The following is a 14,770-nucleotide window of genomic DNA, read 5'->3' on the forward strand; positions in this document are numbered from 1 at the left end:
GTCTCAGGGAGTGTAAGGAGAACAGGCCACACAAGGAGATCAGAGGGGAAGGTTTAACCTTAAGCTAGGGTTTTTCACTGTCAGGACAAAAAGGATGTGGAACTCTTGATGGTGTGTGAGCTGGGAGTATTGATATTAAGAGACAATTGTACGTGCATCTTAAAGAACACAACATACAGGGATATGACAGACGGAGCCTCATCTCCATGAGCTAAGTGGGTTTATGCTCCTTCTATCAGGAGTAGTCTAGGCAGTAAAATTTGAATACACAAGCTCAGGGGGCTGTCCCTCTATACATAAACCCCCACTGCACTATTCAGCACATCAGTTTGTTTCTGCCTAGAGAAGGAATAGGACCTAGGTTTCCTGCTGGGTTTCCGATCTCAGTTTTTTTTATTTTCAGAATATTTTTTTTCATCTTTACTCACTTGCTAGCTAGCGTTCAGGGAAGAATTTCCTGGCGATCTACAAGCAACGATGCCGGCTGGCACTTCATACTGGATAATCTAGAGCCTTATGGTCCCTCCAGTCTGGCCTAGGAGTGTGAGCAGGTTAAAGCTCCAGCCTAGGTCTAGCCATGACGGTGCCCCCTGGTACGGAGTGGGACGAGCCTGTGAGCGGATATCTCGCCGGGACGCATCGACCTGGAACACCCTGAGTCGCAGCACCCCCACTTCGGGTTGGAGGCAGTCTGCCCGGAGCGGAGCCCACCAGGTCCATTGTATGGCGAGTAAATGTGCCCCCCTTTGCCCCTGCTGGCCTTGGGGGGATGTGGGCCCTCCCCTGGGGATAATGGGATTTGTGACTCCCAAGAGGTCCCCCCCCCCCCTTCCCGGCCTGGCCGGTAACCGGTCTGTGTCCTTCCCTCTCCCTGTCCTTGGGGGGTGTGCTCTGGCGCTATGGGTGGGGGGAGAGGAAGGAAATAACATGGTACCTTGGGCTTGCTGGTCCCTGTTGTGGTTCCTGATGCCTTCATGTGTCGGTTCCTAGCCGCATGGTGCGCTGTGGGTGCCGCCATCTTAGATGTGGGCAATGAGATTTTTTTCCCCCCATAGACTTGTATGAGGCAGCCATTTTCCCTGCAGCTTCCTATTGCTTTCTATGGGCGTCATTTGTATAGCCCTGGTGCTATACTCGGCAGTGTTTCTCTAGCAGGCGACATCACTTCCTGTTGGTCATTTCCTGCTGCTGTGCAGAGGTCACTTCCTGCCTTTCTCCATGCTGTGATAGCTTCAGGGGGAAGTGTGTTTTGAGGTGGTAATGTATTGGGAGTTTCTGCGGGCATATCCTTGCACTTTGCTATCAGTTTGACTTAAAGGGGTTCCCGGCAGACTGCTGCGATCGGTGGTAGATGCCGCGATCGCCGCTCTTCAAGTGACAGTACACCGTTTTTTGCGATTTGCACTAGAGTCCCAAACTGGAAAATCACCCTCAGACCCACTCTGTTCAACTCCCGGACAGTCCGGATCGCAGTCGCTGGCCGCTCTTTCAGCTGCCCTTGAAAGCCTGGCGAATAAAGTTGAATTAGTCATGAAAAAGGTTGATAGCTGAAAACAGCCGCTGCCGTCTCCTGGATTCCTCTGATTCAGAGGCTGATGGGGTCGCCTCGGACACCCCCCTACCTGAGGGGGCTGTCCTCGCAGTCAGAAGGTGAAGAGGACCTGTCTTCAGCTGCAGCGCGGTAACACGCATTAGTGGAAGCACTGATTATTTCAGTGCTGGAAACTTTAAAATTGGCTGATGAGCTCACGCCGGCAGGGACATGGTTGGCTTTTGGCTCCCAAAAGTCTCCGAAATCTGGCAGGGTTTTCCCTTGTCCAGACTCCTTTTAACAATATTGTGAATGACCAGTGGCGGCGCGTTAAGCACGTTGGTGGTAACTAAACACTGGTATCCTTTTGCTGAAAAGGTCTCCAACCGTTGGACGGTGCCACCTAGTGTGGACTATCCAGTTTCCAGATTGAACAAATCTACCCTGGTGCCTGTGGAGGATTCCCCAGTTTTTACGGATCCAGTGGACAGGCGGGTGGAATCCCCTTTCCTGCCATCTTCATGTACTGGCGGTGTCTGTGCTAGTTTCACAAACGGTGGCTGACTGGATTAGGGGGTTGCGGGAGTCTTTGGACCCTGAGACTGTTTTTCCGGAGTAGCTGGAACTGTTGGACCAGGCGATCCAGGCTCTGGTGTTCCTGTGCGATGCATCTATGGATGCGGCTCCCCTGGTGGCCAGGGTCTCGGCCGTGGGCATTGTTTCAAGACGCATGATCTTGTTGAACTGGTCGGCTGACCAAGCTTCTAAAAAGGCCTTAGCTGATCTCCCCTTTATGGGAGACCGGTTGTTTGGCGACTTATTGGATGAGTTGATCAAGGGAATGACTGGCGGGAAGAGTAATCTTTTTTCCTCAAGTTCCCAAGGCTAAGACACCCCGTCTTAAGCGGGGTCCCTCCTTTTCTGCTCACAAACTTTTTTTTTTTTTTTTCGTGCCTCTGGGGCGCAAGAAAAAGTTAAGCCGTTCAGAACTTCTGGAGGTGCTAAAAAGCCCTGGGGCAAGACCAAGGCTGGTCAGTCCAGTGTGGCAGACAAGGCCTCCTCAGCATGAAGGGGCGCCCTCACCTGGCTCAGGGGTGGGGGGGACTTCTGCACTTCTTTCATGAACCCTGGACTTCATTCAGGACGATTGGGTTCGTGAACTGGTTTGTTCCGGGTACAAGATCGAATTCTGGTCCCGGCCAGGGGACAGGTTCTTTCAGTCAAATCTTCACCTGTCTCCAGAACGTTTGAAGGATCTGTTGGAGGCTGTGCAAGATCTCCTGGCAGGAATGCTCTCAAGGTTTCTATTCAAACCTGTTCACTGTGCCCAGAAAGAAGGGGAAAGTGCATCCAATCCTGGACCTCAAGGCTCTCAACGCTTTGTGCGGGTGCAGAAGTTTCAAATGGAGTCCATGCGGTCATCGGTGGCATCTTTGAATCAGTGGGATTTTATGGCTTCCATCGATCTCAAAGATGCGTATCTCCACATCCTCCTATTCGAGGGACATCAGCCATTCTTCCGCTTTGCGATGGCAGAGGAGCACTTTCAATTTGTGGCTTTACCCTTTTGGTCTCACCTCTGCTCCCAGAGTTTTTACCAAGGTCCATTGTCGGATATCTGGACGATCTCCTGTTGCGAGCAGTTTCCCATTCGGATCTGCTGGACAACCTCTCCATCTCCATCACCATCCGGGTGGACGATCAATGTCGCCAAATCTGCCCTGACTCTGTGCGTGTCACCTATCTGGGGCTGATCCTCGACCCTGCTCTGGCGAGGGTCTTCCTTCCCTTGAACAAGTTTCAGAGGTTGCAAGGGGCGGTCAGGTTGCTGATGGAGGCCTATCAGTCCTCCTTGCGGGCTTGCATGAGGGCCCTGGGTCTGATGGTCTCAACCTTCGAAGTGATCCCATTTGCTCAGCCTCACATGAGACAGCTGCAGAAAGAGATTCTGTCAAAATGGAACCGAGATATTCTCTGTTTCAATAAAGAATTTGAAAAAAAAATGGACCACCTGTACCTGTACTATGCCAAGGCAAGTTATTCCTGACAGTGTTTTGGATGGTGGTCACCACGGATGCCAGGCTGGGGTGGCATGCTGGGGAAGCTCTGTGCCCAGGGAACTTGGATGACAGAGGAGTCTTCCTTGCCGATCAATATCCTGGACCTGAGAGCAATAAAGCTCTGCCTGCTTCACTGGACGAGTCTGCTACACAGCTCTCTGGTTCGGGTCCAGACGGACAATGCCAAGACCGTGGCTTACATCAATCATCAAGGGGGACCCAGGAGTGCCCTGGCGGCCAAGGAGGTGGCCGAGATTCTGGTTTGGGCGGAACACAATGTTCCGGCTCTTTCCGTGGTCCGCATCCCAGGTGTGGAGAATTGGTAAGCGGATTACCTGAGTCGTCAGGTGTTGGATCAGGGGGAGTGGTCCCTGCATCTGGATGTGTTACATCTGTGTGCCCGATGGGGGTCCTGTTGCGTCTTGCCTCAACAGGAAAGTTCAGAGGTTTGTGGCCAGGTCTCAGGATCCTCTAGCCGATGCCACAGACGCTCTGGTGGCTCCTTGGAGTCAGTATTGCCTGATGTACGCCTTCCCTCTGCTAGTTCTCCTGCCAAGGTTTCTTTGCAGGGTGGCGATGGAATTCCAGTTGCTATGGTGGCACCAGATTGGCCTCGACGGTCTTGGTACGCAGGACTGGTAAAAATGGCCGTGGACCCTCCATGGAGTCTTCCTCTGCGGGAAGATCTACCTCAAGGACTGATCTTTAATCCTGCTTTACAGCCGCTGGCTTGAACGGCTTGGCTGTTGAAAGCAGGGTGTTGCGGGATAGAGGTCTCTCTGCTTTGGTGACTCCTACCCTTTTGAAGGCCAGGAAATCAACCTCATCGTACATGGAAATCGTGCATTTCATGGTGTGAATCACTGCAGCTGCACCCGCTCTTTTTCGATAGCTAGGGTTCTGGCCTTTTTGCAGAAAAGGGGTTGAGCAGCGTTTGGCGTTGGACTATCCAGGGCCTGGTGTCGGCCTTGGCTATTTACTTCCAACGTCTGTTGGCTACTCATAGTTTGGTTCGCACCTTCATTCAGGAGGTGCGTCATCTGGCCCCTCTGAGGAGATCCCTGTTGCCTCCGTGGGATCTTAATCTGGTGTTGTCTGTTCTTCAAAGGACTCCTTTTGAGAATATTAAGGAGATTTCTCTGCTTTCTTTGTCGCAGAAGGTTGCCTTCCTAGTGGCTATCACTTCTGCCCGCTGAGTCTGAGTTGGCGGCGTTGTCCTGTTCGCCTAATTTGGTGGTCCTATGTCTTTTCTTCCTAAGGTGGTGTCAGATTTTCACCTGAATGAAGACGTGTTACCTTCTTTATGTCCTAAGTCTAAACATCACAAAAGTTGCCTTGCACTCTCTGCATGTGGTTTGGGCGATAAGAGTTTATATTAAGTTTAGGGAGTCCTTCAGGAAGTTAGACTCTTTGTCCTTCCGGACGGTCCTCGCAAAGGTTTGGCTGTGTCCGCTGCAACCATTTCGAGATGGATCAGGCAGACGGTGGTTCAGGCTTAATCAATCGAGGGTCAGGTGCCTCCTTTCCCTGTGAAGGCACATTCTACTAGAGCGCTGAGTGCCTCTTGGGCTTTTTGCCATCAGGCCTCTGTTGTACAAGTTTGCAAGGCAGCGATTTGATCATCACACCTTTACCAAATTTTACAAGGTGGATTTGTTGGCATCTTCGGATGCCTTTTTTGGCCGCAAGGTTTTGCAGGCTGCTGTTTCATAAGAGAATGTTGGGTTTGTACTTCTCTTTGGGGTTTTTTTTCTGGGTGAGCTCCTGTTTGTTTGAGCTCCTGTTTGTTTGAGCTCCATGTTGCCCGGCTGGCTGTGTTTAGCCTGTTGGAGTTGACGTTCCTATTTTGTTGCGTTTTTCCCACCCCTCATACCTACACTGCTTTGGGACATCCCACTCAACTCGTGGAGATGAGGCTGCGTCTGTTGACGGACGATAGAGAAAATAAGATTTTACAGTAAAATCTTTTTCTTTGATGTCCGTCGACAGATGCAGCACCCCTCTGTTTGGGTTTGGCTTTTGTCTTCACTGCTTTAAAAACTAAACTGATGTGCTGAATAGTGCAGCGGGGGGTTTGTTTAGAGGGACAGCCCCCTGGGAGTGTGTATTCAAATTTTACTGCCTAGACTACTCTGATAGGAGGAGCATATACCCACTCAGCTCATGGAAATGAGACTGCGTCTGTCGACTGACATCAGAGAGAGAGCTTTTACGGTAAAATCTTACAAAAATCTTTATTATTATTTTTTTCTGTTCCTCCTATCTAGATGAATTTAAAGGTCATTCATTGCTGCTGGCAGCAAGAGAAGCAGATGTAGCACGTGTCAAAAAGCACCTGTCACTGGAAATAGTCAACTTCAAACATCCTCAAACTCACGAGACTGCCTTGGTGAGTTTTTTATGAAAGTTCTGCTTTAAAGCCACTGGAACATTACAAGCTTAAAAGAGCTTGTATGAACAAACGTTCCAAAAATAATTCATTCATTTCTCTATAGTAAACAGATTCTTAAATTGTGTATTCCATTTGAATCTCATTGTTTGAAGGGAAATGCCTAACAGGAGTTCTCTGATATGCTCAGCTTCTGCAGATTACATCCATGCATGAGCTCCAGATCTGCTAAATCAGACCTTTCGTTTTTGTGGCCTAAGGCATTTGGCCTGTTTTTAAACATCAACCAGTTTTGCACTACTAGCATTTCTTTTACAGGAGTATATCAATAAATCTACATGACAGAAACATAAAGGAACTGGGTAAACTTGTAGGCTAACAAAGTAATAGTGCCCTTTTGTACCAAATAAGAATAAAGGCTTTAGAATAACTGGCCTTTACAAGCTCTTCATCTCATTTCCTGCACTACCCTTAAAGTACCTCCAACATAGGACAAGTTTCTACTTTCTCATGAGAGACTGCATACCGCCCCCGCTTGCCTGGAAAAGCAGTGTATGTCATAATGTAACGTGAAGAAACGCAGATTCGTGTTTTTCAGCTTAAAACCATTATAGGTCATCTGTCTGACCCAACTTCCCAGTAAAATGTCTCCAGGGAACGGAACATTTGCTTATCTTAAAAAAAAAAAAAAAAAAAACCTTGCTGGATATTTTGTACATTTTTATTTTGGCTAAATACATAATGTGCTTAATAAGAATACATTTATAGACGCGCACCCTAATGTGTGCGGGGTGGGTGTGTACCCCCCCCCCAAATTCCCAAACTTTTGGCTGGTTGCCAAGAAGTCTGCAGAGTTACAGCTGTTTTGCAGGAAGTCTTATGCCCCATACACACGTGCAGATTATCTGCAGACTTTTGTCTGCAGCACTTACCAAAACCATATAATATGAGGTCAAACCTAAACACTTTCAATTTGTATGCAATCCGGCAGGCCCTTGCACTACATAGAAAAGGTAAGTCTGCAGACAAAAGTCTGCAGATAATCTGCATGTGTGTATGGGGCATTAGTTACCAAATAGTAGACTACTCTCTAAAATTCCCATTCTGTAGTTTTCAAGTCTGCAAATGGACTTGTGCATTTCTAAATACCCTTCTCCATCCATTAAGGGACACAGGGATTCAGATACAGCTCAGTTATACTGCTGCCTACAGGAGGTTAGGACATTGGAAATGGAAAAATCACAAGCCAACCTTAACTTCTCTACCCAGGATGCTTCAGTTTTTTTTTTTTTCTGGTTTGCTAAGAGTTTGGACACTTTCTCTTCACTCCTTTTTATAAGCCTTTTCACTTCTCTGTATCTTTTATTGGTGACTTAAATCAGGTTTCTTGCTGCAACACTTGTGTTTTTTTTTCTTCTTTTTTCTCTGTAATCTGTCAGGTTTCCATGCTACACAGCTGCTGGACCTGATCAATACATAACAGCCCTTCATATACACATCTCCCCAGCACTACCTGAGGACTCCACTGGACTGAGTGCCTTTGTGGTTCAGAGCTGTGGAACGGACCCAAGTGTAATGCTGTTTCTGATGATTTCTTTGATCAGTAAAGCTATTCAGGCTGAAGCATTGGGATCCATCTCATTCTACTGTTAGGCCCGATTTTCAAATTTCCCACTACAGTACTGCTGGTTTTTACTGCAGCAAGGGTTAACTCCTGTGAGATCAAGTACTGATGTTAGTCTGCTGGGGGGAGTGTTGGGTGCACGCCACACCCTTTCCTGGCATCTTGCTGCTGCTCCTGAAGCACCTTGTGTATCTCTGGTCTGTTTTTACCGCTAGCCTACCGTGACATGGTTTGTGAGTGTGTGAAGCTTTTCCTCATCTTGGACCTAGTTCCCTACTGCTTCATGGCACAAAATGCCTTCCAAAAGACACACAACTCCACTCTGGACTTTTTTGTCTAGTTATTGGAGCAACCTGCTTGCAGAGGCTCAAAATGTTCTTAGTGCCATCTCCGGCAGGGTGTGTCTGATTCTTCTGAGTCAATAAAATTAATCCAGGTCTGCAATCTCTGTTGCCATGTTATATTCCGAGACCCAGCAGATTTTAGAAATCTCCTGCCTGGAGTCTCCTTCAGTTGAGCAGTGTATCTAAGCAGTTGTTTCTATCCTTATTGATGTACTGTGTATTACCATGAAAACTGGAGGATCAGTCGACTTTCCAAGGCTTTTGGTCTTTTAGAGCTTCTGCTACTGCAAATATGCTGTTTTGAGTAATTTCTCTGTGTACTGGAAACTCCGAAAAGGAACCTGGGCCCAGCTGAAAATGTGGCAGAACATTTCCTCTTTAACAAAGGATACATGAACTGTTTTTTTTTTTTTTTTTTTTTTCTGTGCCCCCTGTGGAAGCTCCCAAGATTCTGCACCTGTGACGGGTTGGGGGTTCTGCCAGTGATGGAACAAGAGACCTGGTCCCTAAGTTGGATGACACTGAAGGCGCTGCTCAACCGCACATTCTCCATCAGTTGTGTGACATTTACTATTTTACTCTCCTCACCTTCTCTTCTGGGGAGAGAGGTTTGCGCACCTTGAGGCTTCCTATCTGCACGACAGGAAGACACTATTTCTGCAGTGTTTCCCTGGATTGACAACAGACCACTCCTGCTAGGGATGGAGTACATCCAGAAGCCTTCAAAAAAACCTGATTACCTTGGGGTTATTTTTCCCTCCCTGGCTGAACAGCAGCCTTTTGAGGAAGCTTCTCCATATCCCTTCCTCTTTTCTGATCCCTGTCAGTTTTTTGCTTCTTTTAAGATCCCTCAACTCACAGCTATGCATGCTTCTCTGGGCGCATAAGATGCTTAAAGCAATTGTGAAGAAAAATTACAAAAAATAAAAAATCGATCTATACTTATCTTTTCTGTACAGTGGAATTGCACAGAGCAGCCCTGAACCTCCTTTTCTCGGGTACCCTGCTGGTGCTCCTGGCTCCTCCTATCTGTCCAGTGCCCCCATGGAAAGCAGATTCTGATGGTGAGCCCAACTGCTGCGTCCATTGATAGAATGCATTAAGGTAAAAAAAACCTCGAAGCTCTAGAATCACTTTAAAACCAGGTTCTGATTCCAGAATAGGCAGGGTCATACAGGTTTTCGTCTACTTTTTTTAATTAGTTTTTTGTTTCCTTCTGCTTGCTGGGCCTCGTGTGTACTTGACTAGGACTGTAGTATACTTTCATCCCTGCCAACCCTTTATGCACATCATGCCTCCCTTATTCAGTCAATGACATCAGGGTTGGTACTCTGAAGTTGTTACAAGTCTGATCTCCTTTTCACTATACCCGATGATACTAATTTGTGCAGTCCTCCTCCTTTTCTTTGATGGCTCTTGCAAGATGGGTTATCTAGCAAGGCAACCTCACTCTTGTTCTGGTACCTTGTCTGGAGACCACAATACATTGTTGGTCTTATTACCTGGTGTGAGCATAAGATTGATCTTCTGTGATCTCTTGTTTTTGGTAGACCTCGCCTGGTTCAGCTTTAGATGTTGTTCATCTGGTAGTTCTGGGTTAGATGGTTCCTAGTGCTGTCGTCTTTGTCGGTGGCTGTTGCCTCCCCTGTTGGACCGCTTCTGAACATCCTGATTGTTTCAGAATTCCTGCATCTCTCAGACCATGGAGAAAATTAAAGTAATTTATTTTGCAATATTTGCAATTCCACTTGTAGCCAAGGGTCCCTAGATCCCTGTGCCTTGCTCTGGTGTTTTTTTTTTTTTTAACCATACAGTCTTTGTCCAGTAAGGGGTAGTTTGCTGGCATTTCTCATAAAACTGAGACATGCTAGATTGAGGAGGGTTTATACAGGAGCTGGCTTATGACTTTTCTGCATGCCAGTGTTCCAACCTAGACCACAGTATAACCTGTTTTTTTTTTTTTTTTTTTTTTTTTAATTCCTGTGTTCCTCAGGGGCTTGAAGGAAAAAAAAAATTATGGTAAATGCAAAAACCTATGTTTTGGCAAGCCAGAGATATAGGGAAATCATTTTCTTTTTTATTTAAAAAAATATATATTTTTTTCCCTCTCTTTGATGTATAGCATTTTGCTGGCACGTCACCGTACCCTAAGCGAAAACAAGTGTGTGAACTGCTTCTAAGAAAAGGAGCAAACGTCAACGAAAAGACCAAAGAGTATGTGTTTTTTTTTTTTTTTTTGCTTTTTATGGCATTCAGTTTTGTAAAATGTTACATCCATGTTTCTTTACCTCTTTCTCCTCCAAGCTTTTTGACCCCGCTCCATGTCGCAGCTGATAAAGGCCATCATGATGTTGTAGAGGTGTTGCTGAAGCATGAAGCCAAGGCGAGTTCTGATTACTACTCTTTATTGAAAAATATATACATTTTTGCTTGTGTTGGGCTTTAAGGGAGATCACTGGTGTTGATTACAGGATAGGAATTTAGCAGTGCATAGCAATATACGTTCAATGTTCACTATTGGTTGAACTGAATGGACTTGTGTCTTTTTTTCAACCAGACTAACTATGCATTGTATCAATGTTACCAGTGTTGCATACAATTGAATTTAAATTGCACCTTGTTTTTTCTGTTTAGGTCAATGCTTTGGATAATTTGGGACAGACATGTCTCCATCGTGCTGCTCATTGTGGCCAATTACAAACCTGCCGGATTTTGTTAAACTCAGGTTGTGACCCGGGAATTGTATCACTTCAGGGTTTCACTGCTCTTCAAATGGGGAATGAAAGTGTACAGCAGCTTCTTCAAGGTATTTCATTTTATTTTTTATGAGAAGCAGTTTTGATTGTTTTTGGAGTCCTATTGGTATGTGGTGTTTTAATTCCAAATGCTTTGCATTAATGTCAGCGTTATTTTTACCAGAAGGCTTACCGCTTAGTAACTCTGACGCGGACCGCCAATTGCTGGAGGCTGCAAAAGCTGGAGACCTTGATATAGTCAAAGTGAGTATGGTTGTAGAGTTTTGGTTGTGTCCTACGGCAAACTTTTTTTTTTTTTTTTTTTTTTCCCCTCATTAGTCTGGTGATGGCGAACCTTGGCACCCCTGATGTTTTGGTACTACATTCCCCATGATGCTCAACTACACTGCAGAGTGCATGAGCATCATGGGAAGTGTAATTCCAAAACATCTGGAGTGCCAAGGTTCGCCATCAGTTCCATTATGTGAATATTGTACGTATCTTACTGACAGCGCTGACTGTCCAATTAAGCTGTTGGCAAGATTCAGTAAACCATGTGCTGAAGTTTACTGATGGCCCCCGCTAAGCAGCATGTTTAAAGTGACAGCACTCATGATCTGTGCTTAACATCCCCAAACTGAAGCCAAAGGGTGCTTTAATGGTTTCCACAAGAGGCTCTTAAATCCTTGCTGAAAACTCTGAAAATGGTTTACAGAATCTTTTTATAAATATTTTAATACATACTAAAGCCGATTTGAACAACATCATGCTCTTGCAAAAAGTTCTTTATTGGTGGATTCCTAGCATGTCATACTTTCTTTTGCTGTTTGTGTTTACACATGACTAATGCTCTTGGGTCTCGGTAGCCAAAGCTTGGTGCTTACACCGGGTTAAACTTTTTCCACGTTTGTGTTACAGTGCTGGGTGCCTGAGCAGCCAGAGATCAAGCTTCAGCACTTTTACAAGGAAGAAAAGGGAATGTGCATTGTTCCATGCTCGCCTATTGCCAGAAAATTTGTATTTTTTTCTTTTGTTTTTGGGCTTACATTTGCCAAATGAAGCAGCAAGGGAGCAAAAGAAATTATTAGCTGCAGGTAGAGTCATCAAGTGAAAGAGTTGCCCTGCAAAGTAAGACCAGCAATCGTATAGGCAATCTCTCCTGTGTTCTCCTAATCCTTAGCATCCTCCTGGTTAGAAGAGATTATGATGCAACCAAAAGGTCCTTTTTAAAAAGATGTGGGTTTTCGTCAGCCTAGCCACTACTCACTCCAACACCACAAACCCAGCTGTAGACAGAAATAGTTTCTCTTAGTTCCAGAGCTGTGATTTGTGCCTGCTGTCACAATATGAGACATGGCCCTATGGAGCTCCGCCCACCCAGCCGTATCATTCATGCACATACTTCTGTCAATGGATAACTACAAGCACCGACAGCCTTTGCAGCTGTCGCCTTGTAGTTTTCAATGAACTACCAGGGCGCTGTTGAGCTCTCTGATAGTTCCTTGTCTGTTCCTGTCAGTTTATTTGCCTGATTGTAGGAGTTACAAGCAGAGAAATACACTGACAATTCTGCAAGAGTCCTGCATGGTACCCACGATCTGTTAATCGTGGATGCAATGCTTTACCGCCTCCTAGCAAAAAAGAATGTAAATGCATATTTTTTTAACCTGCAAAAATATTTTTTTTTTTTTTTTTTTTTAGAGGAAAAAAAAAAGAAATTCTAGGCCTGTGGATTACCTAAAACTCCTATAAAATAAGTTCCAAATGGGTTAATGTAGCTTTTGGGGTTCTTGCTAGCATTTGATTGCTTCCATCTGACACTGACAGTCAGCTTGTCAGGCTTACACATAGATTTACTGCAGCCGACTTTCACGGCAACGGATGTATGCTATAAAAGGGTTAAAAACCTTTTTTTTTTTTTTTTATTGTAAAATATACCAGAAAATACTTCTTTCGTTCATTGATTAACACAGCTGCTTATCTTATTGACCATTAGGTTATACTGCCCCCTACAGTAGTAGGACACTAGGCAGGAAAAAGCTTGACTACGCCTATGGGGCAGTCCCAGGGGGTATACTCCCACTCTCATGTATAGGCACTCAGCTTTTTTTCTGCCTAGTCAGGAGTAAGGACATAGGTCCTTGCTGGGATCTCTGGTCTTGACTATTTTTTCCTTTTCAACTGAACTTTTTCCTATCTTTGTTGATTCTCACAGGAACAAAATATCAACTGCCAGACTGGGCGACGGACTGGATAATCTAGACCCAGAGGGTCCCCCCAGTCTGGCGAGCGCGCGCAGGCCTCAGCTCTGGGCTAGGTCGGCCACAACATAGCCCCACTGGATGGGAGCTGGCCTGCCATTTTAAATGTCTTGTGAGAGCACATACAACCTGGCCTCGGTCTGAGTCACAGCATTCCTCCTGGCCGACAGCCCCCCTCATTCCGATGGAGAGGTGGTCTGTTCGGAGTGGTGCCCACCCTGTTTCCTGGTATGGTAAGTAGCTCCCCCCCCCCTCTTCCACTGGAGTGTTTTGGGGTGGAAGTGGGCCCCCCGGGTTCCCCTCTTTCCCCATCCCCTCTAAAATGTTGGTGGTTACTGTGGGTCTTCTGGTGCCCCCCTCCCTGGGTGAGATTATGAGCTGGTTTTTGCCACATGCTCTTAAGGGGGGCTTGTTGAAGCCACCCTGGGGGTTGGTGCCTGGAGCAGGGATGTCCTCCGGGCTCCCTGCTGCAGTTGTTGGGCTGGGGGCGTGGATGGTTTAGCATCCGCAGGGCCGCGCCTCATGTGGCCGGATGCGGCCAAAAATTTAGACCCCGGCTTTGTGACCTACCGGTCGAGAGCTATGTGGGGCGGGCCACTATGAGGGTGAGTGACTAGTGAGGGTGGCTGAGGCCACTATCCTCCGTTTGGGCATCCGCCCTCCTCTCTGCTGCCCCTGGGTGGTCGGCTCTGCTGGGGCTCGTGCCAAAGCGGCTGGGCGTCCACAAAAATTAAGGCCATGGCTTGCGGCCTACTAGGCAATGTGGTTGAGTCGGGTGCCTCTGTTTGGGGGCTAGCCACAGTGGGGTTAGCAGAAAGCCCCTGCTCTTCCTTTGGGCATCTGCCTGTCTGGGATTCGTGCATTTGCAGCTGGGCCTCCACATAAGCTTGGCGCCTTCCTTGGAAGGGGTGGTGCTCTGGCAGTGAATTCTTTTTTGATGGCAGGCATGCAGGCCTCTGTGTAGGGCGTCTGCCCCCCCTCCCCTTGTTTTTTTTTTTTTTTTTTTTGGCGCTTCATGATCATCAGGGTACTCTGCCTGTGCATCTGTGTCATGGCGGGTGGCCCCCGTTTAAGGGGCTATTCCGTTTTATGTGGGTCTCTATGAAGGTGCTCGGAGCGCCACCCCCTTGGTTTTTTGCAGGGTCCAGTAGGTGGGCCCTTGGTCAGTTTTCCCATTTGCGGTATCGCAGTCAGCGGCCCTCCCCTGATTATGTTTTTTACCGGGTGAGCTTAGTATATAGCGCCCCGTCCTCCCCTGCCTCATCGGATCCTGAATCTGATTTGGCAGCCGTGGACGCGAGTCCACCTACTGGGTCTGCGTCCACGCACCCTGAGTGCTCAGCTAGTGAGAATGATTCCTCTGCTCCTTTTAGCTGCGCATGAAAAGGCGCTGGTGGATGCACTGATTGTGTCAGTGCGTGAAACTTTAATTAAAATTGAAGGATGCAGCTGATGCTGCGTCTGAGGCGCACCGGTCCCTTTTGGCACCCACAGGCCCTCCAAAGCAGCAAGGGTGTTCCCCTTTCCTGCTTACTTTGACAACAAAACAGTAGGGTTGTCAAAAACGCGTTCTTGTGGTCCCGAAGCGTTTTTGCTATGCGGTATCCTTATGAGGAGTGAATGGTCCCATCTGTAGTGGACTTGCCGGTTTCCAGGTTAAATAAAGCTACCTTAACTATGGTTGAGGAGTCCCTGGCCTTTAAAGATCTGGCTGATAGGAGGGCAGAGGTTATGGCCCGCCATATGTTTATTGTGGCTGGTTCAGTACTTAGGTCGGTATTTACTATTGCCCTGGCGTCGCACACTCTGACCGAGTGGGCTAAACT

The 14,770-nt window shown here is 46.9% G+C and overlaps 1 protein-coding gene across 1 annotated transcript in view; it reads left to right on the forward strand.

Moving 5' to 3' along the window:
* The window catches only part of TNKS2 (tankyrase 2), a gene marked incomplete at its 3' end in the record, with an annotated part of 115,074 nt that overhangs the window by 40,826 nt on the left and 59,478 nt on the right, over window positions 1-14,770 (forward strand). Inside the window, exons 9-13 of the mRNA XM_082268894.1 lie at window positions 5,859-5,980; window positions 10,071-10,162; window positions 10,253-10,331; window positions 10,583-10,754; window positions 10,868-10,947. Of these exons, the coding sequence (XP_082125020.1) occupies window positions 5,859-5,980; window positions 10,071-10,162; window positions 10,253-10,331; window positions 10,583-10,754; window positions 10,868-10,947 (545 nt within the window). The remainder of the gene's footprint in view (window positions 1-5,858; window positions 5,981-10,070; window positions 10,163-10,252; window positions 10,332-10,582; window positions 10,755-10,867; window positions 10,948-14,770) is intronic.

This window comes from Pelophylax lessonae, assembly GCF_965119305.1.
Source record: "Pelophylax lessonae genome assembly, chromosome: 9".
Classification (NCBI taxonomy): Eukaryota; Metazoa; Chordata; class Amphibia; order Anura; family Ranidae; genus Pelophylax; species Pelophylax lessonae.